This window comes from Brachypodium distachyon, chromosome 4 (assembly GCF_000005505.3).
Source record: "Brachypodium distachyon strain Bd21 chromosome 4, Brachypodium_distachyon_v3.0, whole genome shotgun sequence".
NCBI lineage: Eukaryota > Viridiplantae > Streptophyta > Magnoliopsida > Poales > Poaceae > Brachypodium > Brachypodium distachyon.
In genome coordinates, this window is record NC_016134.3 from 32515266 (window position 1) to 32533870 (window position 18605).

General features: G+C 42.3%; 2 protein-coding genes across 8 annotated transcripts; both read left to right on the forward strand.

Annotated features, from left to right (window-relative positions):
- Window positions 1-396: 396 nt before the first annotated feature.
- On the forward strand, window positions 397-4962 carry LOC100835775. Of its 5 annotated transcripts, none has more exons than XM_014901966.2 (5): window positions 397-653; window positions 728-798; window positions 895-981; window positions 2457-2501; window positions 4062-4962. In XM_014901966.2, exons 1-5 carry the CDS (start codon window positions 575-577, stop codon window positions 4137-4139), a joined length of 360 nt encoding a protein of 119 aa, XP_014757452.1. In that variant the 5' UTR covers window positions 397-574; the 3' UTR covers window positions 4140-4962. The 5 variants fall into 5 exon arrangements, with proteins under 5 accessions (XP_014757452.1, XP_024319347.1, XP_024319348.1 ...); XM_024463579.1 differs by having other exon boundaries at window positions 2457-2480; XM_024463580.1 differs by having other exon boundaries at window positions 2573-4921.
- A 1843-nt stretch (window positions 4963-6805) lies between these two features.
- On the forward strand, window positions 6806-16473 carry LOC100836080. 3 transcript variants are annotated; one of them, XR_001408086.2, is made up of 12 exons: window positions 6807-7692; window positions 7769-7929; window positions 8231-8291; window positions 8372-8437; window positions 8530-8615; window positions 9209-9266; window positions 9470-9682; window positions 9813-9878; window positions 10587-10666; window positions 10747-10865; window positions 10952-11115; window positions 16197-16473. XR_001408086.2 is itself a non-coding variant. In XM_010239730.3 (11 exons), the coding sequence occupies exons 1-10, from the start codon at window positions 6910-6912 to the stop codon at window positions 10859-10861; spliced, it is 1689 nt and encodes a 562-aa protein (XP_010238032.1). In that variant the 5' UTR covers window positions 6806-6909; the 3' UTR covers window positions 10862-10865; window positions 10955-11236. The 3 variants fall into 3 exon arrangements, 2 of the variants coding, with proteins under 2 accessions (XP_010238032.1, XP_003577949.1); XM_010239730.3 differs by lacking the exon at window positions 16197-16473 and having other exon boundaries at window positions 6806-7692; window positions 10955-11236; XM_003577901.4 differs by lacking the exon at window positions 16197-16473 and having other exon boundaries at window positions 10952-11236.
- Window positions 16474-18605: the final 2132 nt, after the last annotated feature.

The window sequence follows — 18605 nt, forward strand, 5'->3', positions numbered from 1 at the left end:
TCGTGCATGCCACCTCATTAAGTCATGTGCGTATTTTCTTTGAAGCCATGTATGTATTCATTTACTTTTTTTCATCATTCTATCAATTCAAACCATGTCACCTCATCAATTCAATCATGTGTTCTCTTTTTGAAAAGTTTTTCTTTTTTATACATAATTTTGTCATATACTTTTTAGGTTTTATTGTTTTTAAATAAAATAAGAACACGTTTACATCATTTCCCATTGGTTTTAGTTAAATTTAGACATTTCTTTATTGCTTTTGCTATACACCAGGCGCCTGTTTTTTTTTAAAAAACCAGGCGACTGCGTAGCCGCACGATCTCTCTTCGAGATTCGTGCCTTTTTTTTTTTTGCCTTTTATGTTTCTTTGCCTCTCACCACTTCTTCCTTCAGTCGACAGACCTTCAGAGCAGAGAGGATGGGAACGCGGGGGAAGGGGAGGCGGCGATTTTGCTCGCTGGAGGTTGTCTTCCCCGTCCGGTGAGCTTCCCCTTCATTTTCTGGTGTTCCCCGTCCTCCCTCCTCCGTACGGCCCTCGCGGGGACGGCGTCATCGTGGCTGCTCAACCTCGATGGAGACGGCGCCGCGAGCGGCCCTCGAAGCGCCTCCGGGCCAACCTAGAGGCGGTGGCTTCTTCTCTTCCCCGTCCGGTGAGCTCCCCCTAACTTCTTCTGGTGTTCTTCAATAGCGATTTGGGTTTCCTTGCTGATTGTTTTGCTTATAGGGCGGATAAGGAGAGGTCGGGTGGTTTCTGCATTTGTGCTCGTCGGCGGCAAAGTTTGTACGGTCTGCGCGGTGAGTTCCTCTGGCCACGTTCAACACCCAAAGGCTGCTTTAGTTCGCTTAATCACACTGCTGATTTTTTTCTCGTTTATTTTTCCGTTGGCGGAGTGTCGAGGCGAAGGCAGCAGAGGCGGCCGCTTTCTCTTCGGTTTAACTCATATCTGGTCAATGGCGGAGTATGCTCACGCGCGTCTGGTGAGTTTTGCTTGCTCGTACTCTCACGGAGACCATTTACGGTGGATGGGGTTCGTTTCAGGTTTTGCGTGCTCGCCCTTGTGTGTAGGATGAACGAGAACAAACAGAATGTTAGGTTGTGGTTGTAGCTCCTAAGCGTCTTTGTGATGGAACATTTTGAAGTCTAGCTGTAGTAGTTTCCAGGTTCAGATTGATTGGTACAGATACGGTTTGGTTTAGATGTTATGATGTGAATCTGTCCCTTGACTTGTGATGGCTATTGTTTGCCTTATGTCCACTGAAACCATTGGCTCTAGCAATGTGGACAGCAAGTTTTTTGCTGCCAGGTCCATTTGGAGGGGATGTGTTGTTCGTTTTTTATGGCAATGAACTAGAACATGAGCTTGTCTTTTGGGTGTACCTTGCAGGGTTCGTCTACCCCGCACCGGGTTTTGTGTTTTCGAGGGTTCGTCCACCCCGCGCTCACTGGTGATTATACTTTGCTTTTACCTGGTCGGCCATGGCGAGGTGAACACTGTACAGGGGGAGGCCCATTTGCATCTGTCGTCTCTCAGCCGTCGATTTTATGGGTCACTGTGGTATGGGGAATTTGGTGTGGGTGGTTGACGTTGGCGCATATCATCCATACAAGGTCTCTGTCGCCCGGGGCCATCAGCAACAATTTTTGGTGCTCCTTTCTGTTCTCCCGCAGGTTGTGATCCTTTGTGATTGAGGGACGGCTAGCTGCAGTAGTATGCATTTAGCCAATTTTACCCAATTTTCATGACTGATTTTGATTCAATTTTTGTATTGTGGAGCTGTACCCAGGCATATATGATGTGTATATGTCCCCTTTTTGTGGCTGATGCCTCTAATTTGTCTATTACTGGGGGTGAGTTTATGGTGTTTTTAGTTAGCAGGAGTGTCAGTGTGAATATTTGTCATGTTGTTGTATACATATACCCTAGTCATGCCCATTGCGAGTTCATCTATATGTTGTTGTGGTTATGTTGTTCGAGATATATGCTTTGTTTATGTTGATTAAAAGTAATTTAACTTTTGAACTTTTGGAACTAGCAAATAATTTCACGGGCATTTTATGGTTCCATGCTATTGCAATTCAACCCATACGTTTTTAGCTAGTACTGCTTTGGATTCTAGCCTTTCCTATGCACTGTATAGGTCCTGTAACAGCTAGCTCATTATGGTTACTGTTTTTCTGTTTGTATCAATAGTCGTTTATCTTGTTCGCTACTTTTGAATTGCACTGTTGTTTAAATAAATGTGCACCCATTGTAGTACTGCAATTGTAGGGGTTATGACTTTACAATTGCAATTCAACCTGTACTTTTTGGCTAGCACAGCTTAGAATTCTAGCCTTTCCTAATCACTGGCTAGTAGTGCTTAGAATTCTAGCCATGCTTTGGTAAAATTAAGCCACCTACCACTGTGCTTATATATTTTTTTGTGCTTATTTTGTTGCCTCTTTGATGCAGCATCCCACGGAATCGAACATGTTGGTAATTATTCAAAACCCACTGGTAATGTTTTGTGTATTTATTCGTCATTTATTTTAAATTCAAATGACACTAGGTTCATTTTTTAATTGCAGCACTACTACTGCCGCAATGATATCACAACGTGATTTCAAGTTCTTTAGTGGCTACTTTTAAAAATCTTATGTGTTCATTACATATTCTTTAAGAATTTCTAAGATTGCACTCCCCTTGAATTGTAGTTGCATGAAGAAAGCTCTGCAAACACACTTTTACCGAGGCGCATTTGCTAACTTTTTTTCCGGTCTAAAAACGCAACTTTACATGTCCTTACTTGTACATATATCTCTGCTAGGCAACCTCCTGCTGGTAGTTCTTCTGAACCTCAATTGCAGCTTTTCTTTTTGATTTGTTTTTGAAATTCCAGCATTCCAGAAATGCAACTGCAATTTATTTTAATTGGAATTGCACCCCCCAAGATACTCTGCCCCTGTACCTTGTAAACATTCAGTTCTGTTTTGCTATTATTGCTATTCAGTTTCTCTCTCTTTTTTTGCAATTTGAGTTCGAATTCTGTATGAATCCAAAGGTGTTGGCCAGATCCCTTAACTACAATTCGAGGTCTTATGTCCTTAACTACAAAAATCTGCATCTGAATTTTGGGATAGTCTCCTTTCCCTAAATGAGGTAACATAATCACTAATTCTCTTTTGAGCCTTTGTGTCCTAGCTTTAAAGCTTCTATACAATAACTTTTGATTGATACCGGATGATAAACCATTGGTTGAGTTTGGATATTTCCCAAGCTACTCTATTCTCAAGGATGCTGTACTTAACCGTGGATATCTACATGATGCTCTGTTCACTAAAACTTGCATATCTGAAAGTGTTCCTGCAGGTTGTTTCAATACATGTTTTGTTCCTTCACTAATCTGTTGTATCACTTTTGCGCAACATATTTGATTTTGAGTCGTTAATTTCAGTCTTGTGATGGTGAACATTCTAAAAATCCCTTATCCCTTATCCATAAGTGTGCAGCAAGGTGCCCAAAATTGGCCACTATTAGTGGATAAAATGAGTTCTTTCACTTCACGATCCCAAACTCTGCCCACGTTAACACAATATTAGACATGGGTTAGAATCACTACCGTTGCAATTGCAATTTTTGAAATTGCAATTTCTAGTTTCTGTTCTTTTTTGCTTTCTTGTCTATGGATTTTGATCCAATTTGCACTACTTTTAGAATTTAATTGCACTCCTTCCATTGCTGCAATTCCATTTATTTCAAATTGTAATTCTTCTATCTATTTTTGCTTGTTTTGTCATTATGGATTCTTTTATCCAAATTGCACTTAAATTTAGAATCAATCGCATTACTTCTACTGTTGCAATTGCATTTTTTGAAATTGCAATTATCCAGTTTCTGTTCTTTGTTGCTTTCTTGTCTTTACGGATTTTGATCCAATTTGCACTACTTTTAGAATTTAATCGCACTCCTTCCATTGCTGCAATTCCATTTTTTTCAAATTGTAATTGTTCAATGCTTCTAGCTATTTTTGCTTGTTTTGTCATTTGAAAAATAAAATCCGGTGAGCTCCCTTATCAGGCGACTCTCCCGCATGGGCGTGGCTGCCGCTTGTGCTCCCACTTCCTGCATCAGCTCCGGTCCGACTCAGCGTCATAGTTATTGAAGTGCTGCAATGTGTTTTAGTCAAAATATGGGTCTACTGAATTTTTTAACAGTAGTAGGTGTTGTGCCTTGATTCAGTTTCTTTTGTTGTGTCAATCTACATGCCAGGATCTGTTCTCCCCTTCTGTTGTAGTGAAGGATACGTTTTAGGTGTTCAATTTTTTGATAGTAATAGGCGTTGTATGCACATGTTGTAGTTGCAATGACACTTTTTGATAGATCATAGGGGAACTGAAATTTTATAGCTGATGAGATCTCTTTGTTGCCTGTCATGTGTATGTTTTTGGGTTTCTGCCATCGATACATTGGCTTCGCTGGACACCCTCCTCCATTGTTATCCTATGGAGCTTCGTGGTTCAGGTAGAGAAGGGGAGAAGAGGGAAGATGCTGGTAAACTGTTTGGGCTGTGTTTTGATGGTGGGGTTGGCTGTGCTAACTCCTGAAGAACTATTCGGCAGGGAGCAATTCAATTGTCTGAAGGAAGAATTCAGCTACTCCTTTCGTTATGCTTTTGGTGGCAAAAGCACAACTCCTTTTTTGAATTGATGTTTTCCTGTTTTGGCGTCAAAGGCAGCATCTTGTTCATTTGTTTACCATATTCCAGAGTATCTTTGTTTACGTGCATTAGATTTGTGTTTTATGGCTGATACAAGATGTGACTGGTTTTCTAGGAATTACCAGACGACTGTTTTTCAGCAAAAAAAACAGGTGACTGTTTTGCAAACAAAAAACAGGCGTCTGGTTTTTGTCCCCAAAACAGGCAACTGTTTTGCTAACTCAAAACAGGCACCTAGTGAATAGACAGAGCCTTTCTTTATACATTTGTTTTAACATGTTTTCGGGGCATGGGCATCATCTAGTTTCTAAGAAAAAATGAGACCTTTACACTAGCTAGTAAGCCGTCCGTGCATTGCTACAGTGCAACACAAAATGTGCACATGAGTATGTCTCCCAATTATGCTGGATATCTATGCAATAAAACAAACAACCTGGTTTTTGGGACGAGTATAAAATTAAAAAGGTCATTTTTTTTAACAATGTCAGCCAAGTCAAAACAAATATTTCCAGTGATGTTTAAGAAGCAGTAAGCTAGAGTAGAATATATGGTGAGAGAGAAAACCTAGATTGTCTGGAGTTGATATTGAAGACCCGACATGAGAGATTTAAGGTGTTAGTTCTCGAGGTTGGAAAGAGTGGCTATTGAGGCAGCATTTTCGACGAGGTCGTGTAGAGCCTGGACGCCCGCCCTCGTCGATCAACAGGCACAGAGTCTTGCCAGTCTCTTGTCGTTGATTTTTTTTCTTTGAGGAAAGAGATATTCAACATTGAATGTTTTCCTTTGAGGCCAAGAGATAATCACGTTGATTTTTTGTCCTCTGAGCCAAGAGATGAACGATGTTATTTTCTTCATTTGAGGGAAGAGACAACCAATTTTTTCTTCGAACAAGAGATAATCATCATTGAGATAATAATTAAAAAAACCCTCAATAGATAATCATGTTGCTTTTCCTGTTGTTGTTTTTCCACCGAGGAAAGAGATAACAAGAGATAATCACCTTGATCCCGCCCACCATATAAGGAGGAGCACATCCGGTATTTCTTCCTTGAATAGTGGGTGCTTAATTTGTCTTTGCCTAAGGATGCTTCAGGAAGGAGAACCAGAAGGGAAAGCGAATATGAAGAGGGCTCCTTATGACCTTATTGAAGGAGGTCAAGGGCGAAAGAAGAACCTCTCCTTTGACGCAGTCGACAACGATGAAGAGGGGCCACAGAGAGGCAAATTCAGTTGCAGATAGACTTGCTCAAGTTGTTCATATGCCTGAACAATTCTGGTTTCAGGATCCCCTAGTTCTGTTGTTCCCTTGCTGCTAAACGATCTAACCATTATTTGATGAATGAAATGCTTTACCTGCTAAAAAAACAATGATGAAGAGGGGTTTCAGAAGATGACACATCGTTGGAGGGATCCAGACTCCGATGATTTGCTCCCACTACCGTATGTTGCTTAGAAAACCAAAACTACTGCTCCATCCGTCCCATAACATGTGGCATGCACGCATCCTTGATCGTTAATTTAGCTAACTAAATATAAATTATAAATTAAAAAATTATATTATTAGAAAGTTCTTTAGTGGTGTACTTTTTGTTGAAAACGTACATACTATATTTAGTTAATCAAATTGAGAATCTATGTAACGGATGGAGTATCATACAAACGGGATGGGAGCCATGTCTCTCTCACCCTCTGCTCCGGCCGGCAAAACGAAGGGAGTAGGGTGAGTGGGAGATCAGCAGTCGGATCGGGGTGAATAGGGCGAGGGAGAATAGAAGAAAATGACTCCCGTCGGATCTGCTGTAATCGGGGAGTGATCTTCTTCGATGTAATTTGTTGGCGCGCCCGGTGGTACATTTCTCCGTCATGCCGGGTTTTTTTTTTTTGAGAATCCGTCGTGCCGGCTTTTAACGAGCCTATTTGACTAATGAGCCCAGTTAGGTTATCCGGTTTGGCCCAGTTTTCTTTTGTTTCCTCCCAACCCACAAAAGAAGCTTCTGGGAGAAGCCCACAAATGAACTGGGCCTATATTCCGGCCTGGTCCAGCCCTGAACTTCACAGTTCCATTTCCATTAGCCTTTCTTCCTCGTTCTACACTTCTACTCGTGGCCTTGTGCTCACCAGCAGTGCCACGGATCCACCACCGTCCACCACATCCGTCTGGCCGTCTCTCCAGAAACCCCGCAGAACCCTACAAGCACCTCCCTAGCCATGGCTGCCGCCGCCGGCGGGGCAGGCGGCCGCCCGTGGCGCGTGATCCCGCGGCCCGTCCTCGAGACCGTCCTCCACAACCATGCCCTCCACCCGCGCGTGCCGCAGCCGCTGCTCCTTCACGGCCCCCGCGGCGTCGGCAAGTCCACTCTCCTCCTCCACCGCCTCCTCCCGCAGTGGTGCGAGCCCCCGCACTCCGCCGCCTTCGTCGACTTCCTCCACCCCGCTCCCAGTTCCGCCGCACAAGCCACCGCCGCGCCCTGGTCTCTCCTCGCCGACACGGTCCCTTCCCTCCCCTGCCTCCGCCTCCGTCTCGAGTCCGCGATCGAGGGGCTCACACGCTCCGCGGTACTCCGAGGTGCCGTCGGCTCCAAGGACGTGCTCGCGGCGCTCTCCCGATCCCACGGCATCCACAGCGCGCTCTCTCGCCTCGCGGGTCCTGCCGCTCGCCGCGCCAGGGGCACTAACCCGGTTCCGGTGCTTTGGGCGCGAGCCGTTCTAGCTGCATCCTCCCCGTCCCATGGTGACGACCTCATGTTCCACATTGACGAAGGGGAGGTGACGAACTGCTCCATGGAGGAGAGGGCGTACATGCAGGAGGCCATGGCGGCGCTGCGGGTGGCCAAGGAAGTTCTCGGGATGCAGGAGGGGTGGAGGAAGGAAGCAGTGCGGGAGATGAATAGGACAGGTCGGTTCTCGCGCCCACTTGCCAATTCAGCAACAGACTGGCCGTGCCTCCTGCTGGATGTGTTGTCAGGCGCTGCCGAAGAGGATTTCTTCCAGGTAGAATTTGGCATGTTTCCAGTTTTGTGATAGGATATTGAGGCAATGTGCCAGTGACAACATTGTTGATGCGCAGCCAAAGCTGGTGCTGAACAATGTGGATGTACTGAGGAAGGCGACATGCGAGGATGAGACAATGGTGCCCGCGGCAATGTACCATGATAGCTTCATCTGGAGGGTGATCGCACTCGGTGCTAATGAGCAGTGCTTGCCAGTCATTATGTCGACCTCAGATGGGTATGAGTCTGCCTATATATTTCTGCATGATAAATAACTGCAATAGAACATAAATTTCTGACCTGTTGATTTGTTGTATCATTATTTGTTGGCTGTGCTGCAGTCCCTTGTACCAGTATCAATCTTATCTCTGGTTATTGTAGCTTATCCAAAATACCAAGATACTGTTGATCTGTTGATTTTCCATTGTTTGTGATAGTTGATTATATAGGCTGGGGCTGTAAATTTTCTAGCTGCATTAATGCTAAATACATTCTACATGTAAACTGCTGAAGTTCTGTTCCTTCTCAAATCTTTGCAGATACTATTCTTCTCAAGCATTTGTTGACTTTGGTTTTCCTAATATCTTCATTTCTCGTGAGGTATGTTTTATTTACTTTTGCGCAGCTGTACCTTTTCCTGTTTTGCCTATTTTACTTGAGTCATGAGTTTCAAACCACAGACATTTGGTTGGACACCACAAGAAGCTAAGCTGCATATGGTTTCTGAATTCTTCAATGAGCAGGAGGTAGTAAGATTCTATACTTGCTAAGTCCATTCCTTTTTATTCGTGTGCAAGCTCTGTGCATAATTTCTGTCTGATGTTTATTGAAGTTGTAGTGGAAAGTTGTTGATGAGGTTCTTGGGCCAAACCCACGACTATTATCTGAGATACATATGCTGAAGCAAAAGGTGAATGACCCAGGGTAAGTAACATACGACTTTTTTTTACATGAACCTTGATTGTATTCTTGGGCCTCCTGTTGATGTTCTTGAGGAAAAAGGGAAAAGCGACCAATTCTAGTTGTTTTTATCCTTTGCTGTGAAATTACATAAACCCAACTTTTTAAGTAACTCAATCTGATACTTTGATCTTTCAATTTATATGTTTGCGATATTCATAGTAGCTGTTATGTTTTTTATGTCTTGCAATGGAAGAGTTTGAAGTCTTTTTAGTGTGCATGCTCGTCCTCTGGGCGGCAGCTCCCCTCTCCCCGCCCACCATCTCTCCCCCTTTTTTTGTTGCCTTGTACGTGTGCTTTCTTTGCGCCTCCTTTTTAATAAAAATGACATGCTGCTTGCTGTGTTCGAGAGAAAGCCTTCTATTTATTTTATCATATATGTTGTATTCTTTAGTAGATTTATGGTATGCAGTTAAGTTTCTAGGATCAGAATTTCATCAGATTTTCAGGTTTTAGAAAATAATGCTAAGAGCACTAATCTCAGTTTGTTCTGTACACTGCCATGTGTTCATGCTTCACTTCACTGTTATTGTTATTTAGTCTCCATTGCATTGCAGGGGTTTTCATGACACAAACATTGAGGAAATTATTGACACATACCTGGCACACTTGCAAGTAAGTAAAATTTTAATCAGAGCTGGAGGCATATGCAGTATTAGAGATTTCACTCTTCCACTTTGAATACTGTAGTTATTTCCTGTTTCCGTAGCTGCTATTTCATCAAAAATTTGTACTTCTGTTTTGAACGTCAGAACTAGGAGAATGCATTTAAAGAAGAGGGAATAGAGCATGACTGTTGTTTAATTTCTTCTTACCAGGTATCTGTTGTTAATCCTGCAATGCAGACAGCATTAAGTATGGTGCAGAAGTTTGCCTCTGATGTCCGTGAGGGTAAAATACCAGAAAACAGGTTGTGTTTTGGTGCACCTTGGAGACATCCACCTCGGACTGACGATCCTGATATCTCCCATAAGTGGGCAAAGATTCAGCTAATGGATTTTGTCCAATCTTTTGTAAAAACTGAATTTGGGGTAGCTATTCTGTTCCTTCCACTATCCAGGCATTTATTACACTTTTACAGTAATATAGCAATAAGGATGCACCTAATAGGGGAAGTGACAAAGTTTTCCTTGCTGAGTCTTTTATTTGTGTATTTCACAGTTGAACTACCTAGCAGATGACAGCCTGGAAATATTGGATGATCCTGCAGCAGTCGCTATGATGGAGGTATTTCGATCAATCTCTGTTGGTGTTGGATACTCCTCTTGAGTACAATATAGTAGATTCTGTGCCGGTTAAACATTCCTATCCTTAACCATCAGTACGTATAAATACCAACATTTACAACACTGGCCTCCTTTGGATCAAAGGAATTTTGGAGGAAAACTAGAGGGTTCTAGCCCTAAGGAATAATTCCTATACATAGCCTTTGGATCATAGGATTGACACCAAAGGAATTCCATAGGATAGGAAGTTTTCATCCAAATTTTGTAGGAATCTAAGCATGAGGTCTAACCTCTTGGAAATTTTCCTTTGAAAGTTTCAATGCAACTTCTCTCTATATCTCTCCTCTCTTACTCCAATTAAGTACCATATAATCTCCAAATTCCTGTGTTTTTCCTATGTAGCACCCAAACACTTCTTTCAGGTCATTCCTATGTTTTTTATTCCTGTAGTTTTCAACATGTCATGGCATTTCAATACTACACTTTTCCTATTCCTATGTTTTTGGATTCCTATGATCCAAAGAAGCCCTAACCTGATACTACTAGATCCAACATTAAATATACTTTATTTTACTGAGCAACATATTTTCATATAAATAAATGGTCAAAGTGCCACCATGGAGGCTGGGCAAATGTCTAAAAGAACCATTGTTACTCAGAGGGAGTGTTGGCCTAATGCCATTATGCTTACATGGTTTCTGTTTGCTAGGTTGGCCTACTTTATCAACAGAGAGATCCGTCCTTTGTGCGACCAATCACACGTGGGGTTCAGCGTTGTATTGCTAGATGGTTCGTTCTTGTTCTTCTTTCATGTTTATATTGTAGGAATTTTTTTATTTCTTATGAAATTCTGTCTGCTGTTTGTCCAGGCTTGTCCAGCAGAGATTAGAGTTGAGCCTTCAAGAATCAATATCATACTTATGGCAACGTCTAATGCGTGGGCGAAGCTATCGGCACTTGATGAAAGAAGTCGGCTACAAGTAACTAGGTATATAAGAAGTTCCCACTTCCCAGATGTTCATTGAGTCATTTTGTACTTGAAGTTGTGGACCTTATACATCATTTGTTCTACAGCAGGTTATGTCCATAAAGTTTTCTTGTATGTCAAGTGATTTCAGTGGATCAGGAACCATTTTAGAATTATGTGATGTGGAACTGACATATCATTTTGATGGACTTCTCTAGTATCCATAAGAATGTTTGAGGCATATATGGTTTCACGGCCACTTACATAACATGTAAGTTTATTCACCTGACATAACCATTTGTTGTTTTCCTTTCAACCAGCTAGTAACATGGTATGTATAGATCATTATAGTTCGGAATAATTATTCCGTATGTTAGGTTTCGTTTGATTTATTGCCTCAAGGTGTGGTACTGCATCATTAGGTATGGGAATCTACGGTCCTAATATATCGTGGACTGTTGCAACTACACTTTAATTTCCTTTAATTGAAATAAAGTTAACTAACAATAATAACAAGAGAAGTGCTTCTTTTCTTTGGGAAATATTTTTTTACACAACTTAATGTGGCATATGAAAATCGTGATTAAGAGAACACATCACACTAACTTTTTTTAGCGATGGTTTGTTTGGTCACTCTTAAGTCTGTTGTATCCATTTTGATCCATGTCAACAACCCATTTCCGAACCCCAAACCCTGTGTTGCGATGTTTATTTTAATACTCCCTTCGATCCAAAATTCTTGTCGTTGTTTTAGTTCAAATTTGAACGACAACAATTAAGGATCGGAGGGAGGGAGTACCTTTTTCTATATGCCAACATTGTGTTGTCACTTTCGGTTATTAGACTTAGGTTTCATCTGACACATTGCCTTCAGAAATATACAAAGCAACCAGTTATATGAAGTAGCACACTCATCACACACAATACCACATATAAATATGGTGGTGGTGGTTAAGTCCCACAATTGGAATAATTGGCATCTTGCAGTTGCTCATCTGGTAAATAATTTCTGAAATGACAACATAAGCGATAATGACTCATAATCCATTCATTGTTGCCCGCGCACCAAAACAGATTCTTGAGCGACTTTGGCATCAACTTGGTACTCATAAAAGAAATCTACCATCATTTGCAACCATCCTTATTCTGCGTAACTTTGAACTTTTCAAGATCTCTAGTGCAACATTTGCACTACCATCATTTTGGACCTTTTGTACATAAGTAGTTATAGGTGTCATTCCTTACAAATCCAACCTCCTAGTACCCTCCATGCCTGCACTCCATCACATCAATACTAGTCCGGTTTTATAGTCCTTGGTTTTCTTGTGAGATTGAAGAAATGGAGTTTCATCTATACACACATCAAGAAATGGAGATCCATGTCCTTATGAGGTCTAATGCTGAGTTCGGTTCCTGAGTCTGAGCTCTTTCCCTCCTTTTCGGATCCGTCATGCTGCTCACCTTTGGATCTCGATTCCCTTAAGTAAACAAATTGCTTGTAGAAAATGTCTTCTCTTTTTTCACACGCCTCACGATGTCCTTCCTGGTGCTGACTCCCTTCTTTTTAGGATATGAATTACAAAAACTGTTAACTGTTTCATTCACTCTCAAAGGTCATCTGAATCATATTTTAGAGCTCATCTAGATCTTCATATTCTTCCTGCAAATTGCTAAACATACCATGACTGGTTCCACAATATGAGACCCTATCAAATTGCTACTTTCCTGGCATCACTTAAAACAGTTTCCCCTGACCGACCCCATTTATAATGATTTTAGAACTACCCAGTCTAGCCTCCATATTACTGTTGTGCGACATAATGCATCCAACTTCAAAACCATGATGTTTACCCATCCAATCTTCACTGTTGGCATGAAATCAAGTGACAGTAGCTAACATGATATTTTAAATTGCAAAATCTACCAGAAACAAACAGTTTGCACCCTGTTCCATTTATACATAAAGTGAAATCAAAAGGCAGTGCAGGTTCAAGTTTAAGTGCAAAACTTTGCAACTCCACGCTGTATTTTGAAACATAAATCCAGTTGATAATTGAAGTGCGTCTACCCTAGTCCCAAGCGTTGTTGTCTCTGCCTGTACCTTTTGCAAACTTGATTTCTATGTTAAATAATGTATTTATTTGCATGCCTATACTTTCTGCAAGCTTGCTGCTTCACCCGGTTGGTCCCAGCACATGAACATGCCTAGTTACTCCTCGTTCCCACATTCCATTTTGACCCTCAACTGAACTTTGTCGTGGCCACGCAGACCTGATGTGGTATCCTCCCCTGTTTGCAACTAGAAGGCACAGGGTGGACATTAGTTGTATTTTGTGTATTTTCTCTCCATTTCCAATAGTCAAAAGAAAACTCCATCTGATCAAAGTTGATGTTACTAAATACATCATTTAATATATATGTATAATTATTTTATGTCAACCAACATGTTTTCATAGAATGTGATGGTCATATTGTTACTCTGAAGACCATGTCAACCTCCAAACTGACTTACGTTTGGTATCCTATGGAGTTTTATCAGTGGGTGTTCTGTCAAATGCGTGATCTTGTTGTCCACGTGAGCGGCATGATGATTTTGAAGTGTTAATTAGCAAATGCCATCCATGTGTGATGTCCACGGGGGAGCCAATTTAGCCTCTTCTTTTCTTCATGTAGACTAGTGTGGAGCAGGATAGGCTTGCCTGCAGCTCTCTTCGGTCTGCTACTGCTGCAGCTGCTTCTCACTCTGTGGCTTGGCTGCCTTGGCCCATGGGTGTGCCCGGACACCCTTAACTGGGGCAACACATGTACTGGACCTGTATGGGCCACATGGGCTAACAGAAGATGGGCCTTCAGCCCCAATAACGACTCCACACTTAAGACTCTAGAAGTTGTGTTTTAATCTATAATGTTCTGGCAAACCATTGGATGAACATCCAACTGCAAGTAAATTTTTAACGATGGACTAAATGTTGAAATAACATTTGCACATGACGATGTCACGTTATTCTCTTCTCGAATATTGGATAACTTGTTCTCGAAAACAAAACAAACATGACAAAAATAAAAATCGAGAAAAGCATAGTTGAATCATTGAATATGTTTCCAACCTTATAATCAGAAAAGTCATATTATTCTCCCTTTTTAACATTTAAATAAATGTTTGAAAACATTTCTAATCGATTCAAATATTCCAACGATGTTTTTAAATGGTCATGGCATCCAAATTGGATACTTGGGATGTTAATAAATCCTTCAAAAAGAAAATACAATTTATTAAAATAAAAAGAATAATCCAGATAAAATCATAATATGCAAATGGTTCCAAATAAAGTACTTTGAACTTATATAAATCTTCCAACCATGTTGTATAATTTGGATGGTCATATTAATCTGCTCTTTTGTTTAATATTCAAATATGGTGTGGAAAAATTTAAATAAGTCTTAAAAATTCAAAATCCTTGAGAAATTCATAACCAAAATATTTTCAAGGGCAATATTTTTAATTAAAATAATTCTTTTATTTAACATTCCAAAATGGGAAAATTTTGAGACGTTACAACTTTGAATTAGTATGAATCTCCCCACCATGTTTTATAATTTGGATAGTCATCTTAATCCACTCGTTTGTTGAAAAATTTAATCATGGTGAGGAAAATTCAAACAAGTCCTGAAAATTTTAAATACTTGACAAAATTCAAACATATATCAACAAAAGACTTTTCAAAACAACAAATTTAATTACGGTGAATCTGTTTTGTGCGTGGGCACTCTCCGTCGCTCGGAGGAGTGCGCGCAGGCTCGCTCCGTCCGATTAAATCGTGTGCCTCAGAGCTTCCTCTTCCCAACTGACCACGTGCTCGGTCGTTTTTTTCCCCTCATCTCTCTCCGCTCCTTATCTCTTTCTCTCCTCCCATGAATCCCCGGTTCCCTCGCCTCCCATGCCCCTCGCCGCACACATCGCCCCGCCGCCCCCAGCCTGACGGCCTCCATCCCCGAGGGCCTCCGTGCCGGCCTGCCGCCGCCGCCTCCCTCCTCCGCCGTACCCTCCGTCGCTGCACGCACCGCCCCCATCCTCCACGCCGGGCCGCTGCCGCCATCTAGCTCCTCCGCCATGGCCGCCGCCGCCTCCCTCCTCCGCCATGGCCGGCGCCGCTCGCCGGGCACGACAACGATAGCGAACGTTCTGGTCTCTGAGATGCAGCGGCCTCTCCACCTCCTCGCCGCGTGCCGCCTCACCACGGTCAAGGTAACCTCGACACCAAACCCTTACTTTCTTCCCCTTTCACAGTGAAACCGCTCGCCGCCTCTAACCCGTCGTATCCAGGAGACCAGGATGTGGTGTCGTTGCCGGAGGTGGAGCTCATGTGCCTCCTCGACCCAGCATCGCTGTCGCCCGTGTCTGCCCTCCCTGTCAGACCGTGGCCTGCTGCTTTTTCGTGGCCTCTTTCACATGTCCAGATTGTGGGTTTTTGAACACTCTATGCTGGTTGTGGCGGCTTGATGATGTTGCGGTCGCCATTGGCGAGTAGAACAAGATCCAGATGTAAGCTATCTCAGTGTTTGCTCAGATGTAAATTTCAGGTTAAGAATTACCTTATGGTTCCGCTGGATGTAGTTCCCAGTTAGAGCCTGTTCGTTTGCGAGAATCCCTGCAGGGATTGAGAGGGATTGGCGGGAAATTGAACTGCAAGTTCACCATTCCCTGTCAATCCCCACCGGGAAGGGCATAAATGAACTAGCCCTTAAGAGTTACTTTACGGTTCCGTTGGATGTAGTTCCTGATTAAGAGTTACTTTACGGTTCAACTAGATGTATTTTCAGATTAAGAGTTACTTTTATGAGTTCAGTAGATGTCGATTTTATCTTAAGAGTTACTTTCATGAGTTTAGTAGATGTAGTTTTACTGAACTATATTTGGTTGTTGTGTAGGAATTTTCCCTTTTTTTAGAAGTTTTTTCTATGTTACGTTTTTGGTTCAGCTCAAGCTTGGATCATGTCGGTACCTAGATGTCAATGTGAAGTGGGTTGATCCAGTTTTGGACGTAGATATGTACTATTGCTCCCCTTGCAAAGTACTTTTCTGCCATAATTGTGAGCTTGTCATATTTTTAGTATATTGTTCAGTAATTTCCACTGCATAACCTTCATCTTGTAGAACCAATCTGGCTGAAAACTCAGATCCATGCATGCATGTTCATGGCAAAACAAATTCGATCCATCTTAGGCACTTTATCTTGAAGTTACTCCAAGTTTCTTCCCTATTAGTGTTGTTTAGAATGGTAGCAAAAATTTTTGGACAAGTTCTACATCCTGCTAGTTGTTGCTCTAACTTTTGTTGTTATTTTGGTAAAGGCATTTACTACGATGGAGAGAACAAATTTCTGGGCTAATGGAATGCTTCCTCATTGGTCAAGCTGCTGGCAAAACAAGCTTCTTTCCGTTCCAAGGACAACATTTTTTTTGTTTATACAGACCAGCAGATGCAATTTTGTTCTTGTTACTTTCTTGGATTTACAGAATTATTTTGAAGCCAACAACAAATTTTCTAAGGCACATTGTCTAGTTTTTTTCGGTTGTAAATCTGATGCATACTGTAAATATCGTACTATCAATTTTTCACCTTTTATTACAATAATGTGTTCTGACAGCACACAACAACACCAAATCGTACCGGGAGCAATGCGGGAGTGCTTTAAAGGAGGGAACGAACGCACCGTGGCCTCACGTGGGCCAGTAGAAACCCGAAGCTTTCCTATCAGGGATTGTCGGAAGGTGAGCACCGCGTAAGACCAGGAGTGCGCGCGCACTGCCTAGACGGTCCCATTTAATTAAGATACTTATTTTTATTAACATAACAAAATAAGAAATTTTGGGATGTTACACAGGTAGTACCGCCTCAGTACCGGAACCGTGCCAAAACGCTACTGACTTCAAGCGGTAGTGGGGGTGGTACTACTGCTGGCGGTAGTACCTCTCTACTACACCTCTACCATCCGGCTGCGCAAAAATATACACATAACGGTCAGATTTTGATGCACCTTTTAAATAGGAGTCGTCCCCTACCTCAGAACTTTTTCTCCACCGAGCTATTCCTCTCTCCCCCAAATACAAGAGCTTCAAATTCCTAGATCTTCCTCCCTAGTGCATCTCCCAAGCTAATACTTTGAGGAAGGGTTGAGAAGATCTTGATGTAGGGTTTCACCAAATTGAAAAGTTGATTCCCCTTGTTTCCTTTGTGGATTTTATTACTCTTGGGATTTTGGGATCCCTAGCCGGAAGGTGTCTTTTAAGGCCTCCAATCTTGTGGGGAGGTGCTTAAGGATTCAGGAAGGAGCCTCCAATTAAGTTGTGGAGTTGTGCTCTTCTCCTTATTTGTAAGGGTTCGGCGCTCGCCCTCAAGGAAGCCACTAATGGAACTCACCTCGCCTTTGTGGTGTTGTGAGAGCTGATCCCATCTTTGTTGTGTGATGAGTTGGAGAATAGAGTGAGCTTTTGTGGCGTCTCTACCTTTGTGGTAGAGCACTCCTCCAAACGAAGACGTACACCGACCCCAATAGGTGGAACTCCAGTGAAATCTTCGTCTCCTCGTATAGTATCATTCTTGCCCTGCCCCTTACATACTTGCTAACTTTAATTGTTTATCTTGTGCTTCGGCTATTGCATCATACTAGGGGTGTTCATCATTTAGACGTTTTAGTGAACCCATGAATTGATGCTTGTATCCTTAAAAGTGAAAAGAAAATGTAAAATTTGTTAGTCGCCTATTCATCCCCCCTCTGGTCGACCATACCAATCTTTCATTTTGGACCATGCCCACGACGCTCGGACCTCTGGGATCCGCCATCACCGACACCAACCACCGGAGAGGCTTGGCTCGCGACCGATCTGTCTTCTCCAACTCCGGCCGGCGCCCTCCTCCGTCTCCGGCCGAAGCACCCGGAACCGCGGTCCCTCCTCCAACTCCGGCCATGGCGGCGTGCCGCGCTGGATCTGATGCCGGTGGCTTCGTGGTGGGGGGCGTCTGTTGTGGACATCGACGACAAGGAAAAAAAGAGAGGGGGAATCGATGGCGGCGGCGGCAGCAGAACGATCAGGCAAAACCTAACTGCCTCACCCCGTCCCCATATATGCACACGATGGTGCCCCACGACCTGGGCCGGCCGAAAGGCTAGCAAGGCCTAGGCCTAGGACGTTGCAGCCCCAGCACGTGCCTCCTCCACAGGCACAAAGGCCAAATTGCAGACAAGCCCAAAGTTTCTGTTTAATTGGAAATTGGCCCTAATTTATGTTTAATAGTAACAGTATTTATATTTATAGGTCCCTGGACTTATATTTATTTAGATTACAGTAGTTTCTGTTGGATCTCTATTCAAAGAAATATTTGTATGCATGTCTATGTAAATATCATCATGTTCAATGTGTTTGTGTAATATACATTCCCTGTTACATGTGATATTTATAACTTTGCAATTGAAATCCTTATTTCTTGCAAATTTGTGAGTTTTGTTTCATTAATTAAGTCCCAAGTTGCATTTATATGCACAAATTTGACTTGATTCAAGAAAACGCTCCAACCAAAATATGCAAAAATTATCACTACATGAGTACCTCGATCTAATATATGTGAATCAAAAGGTACTATAGAGTTTCAATAACCGTAAATGCTAAATGGCGTTGAATGTTTTGTGAGAACATACACCTTATTGAAAGCAGCAAATTTTTCACGTAGTGCTGAGAGGACTACATTGTGTCGAATGTACA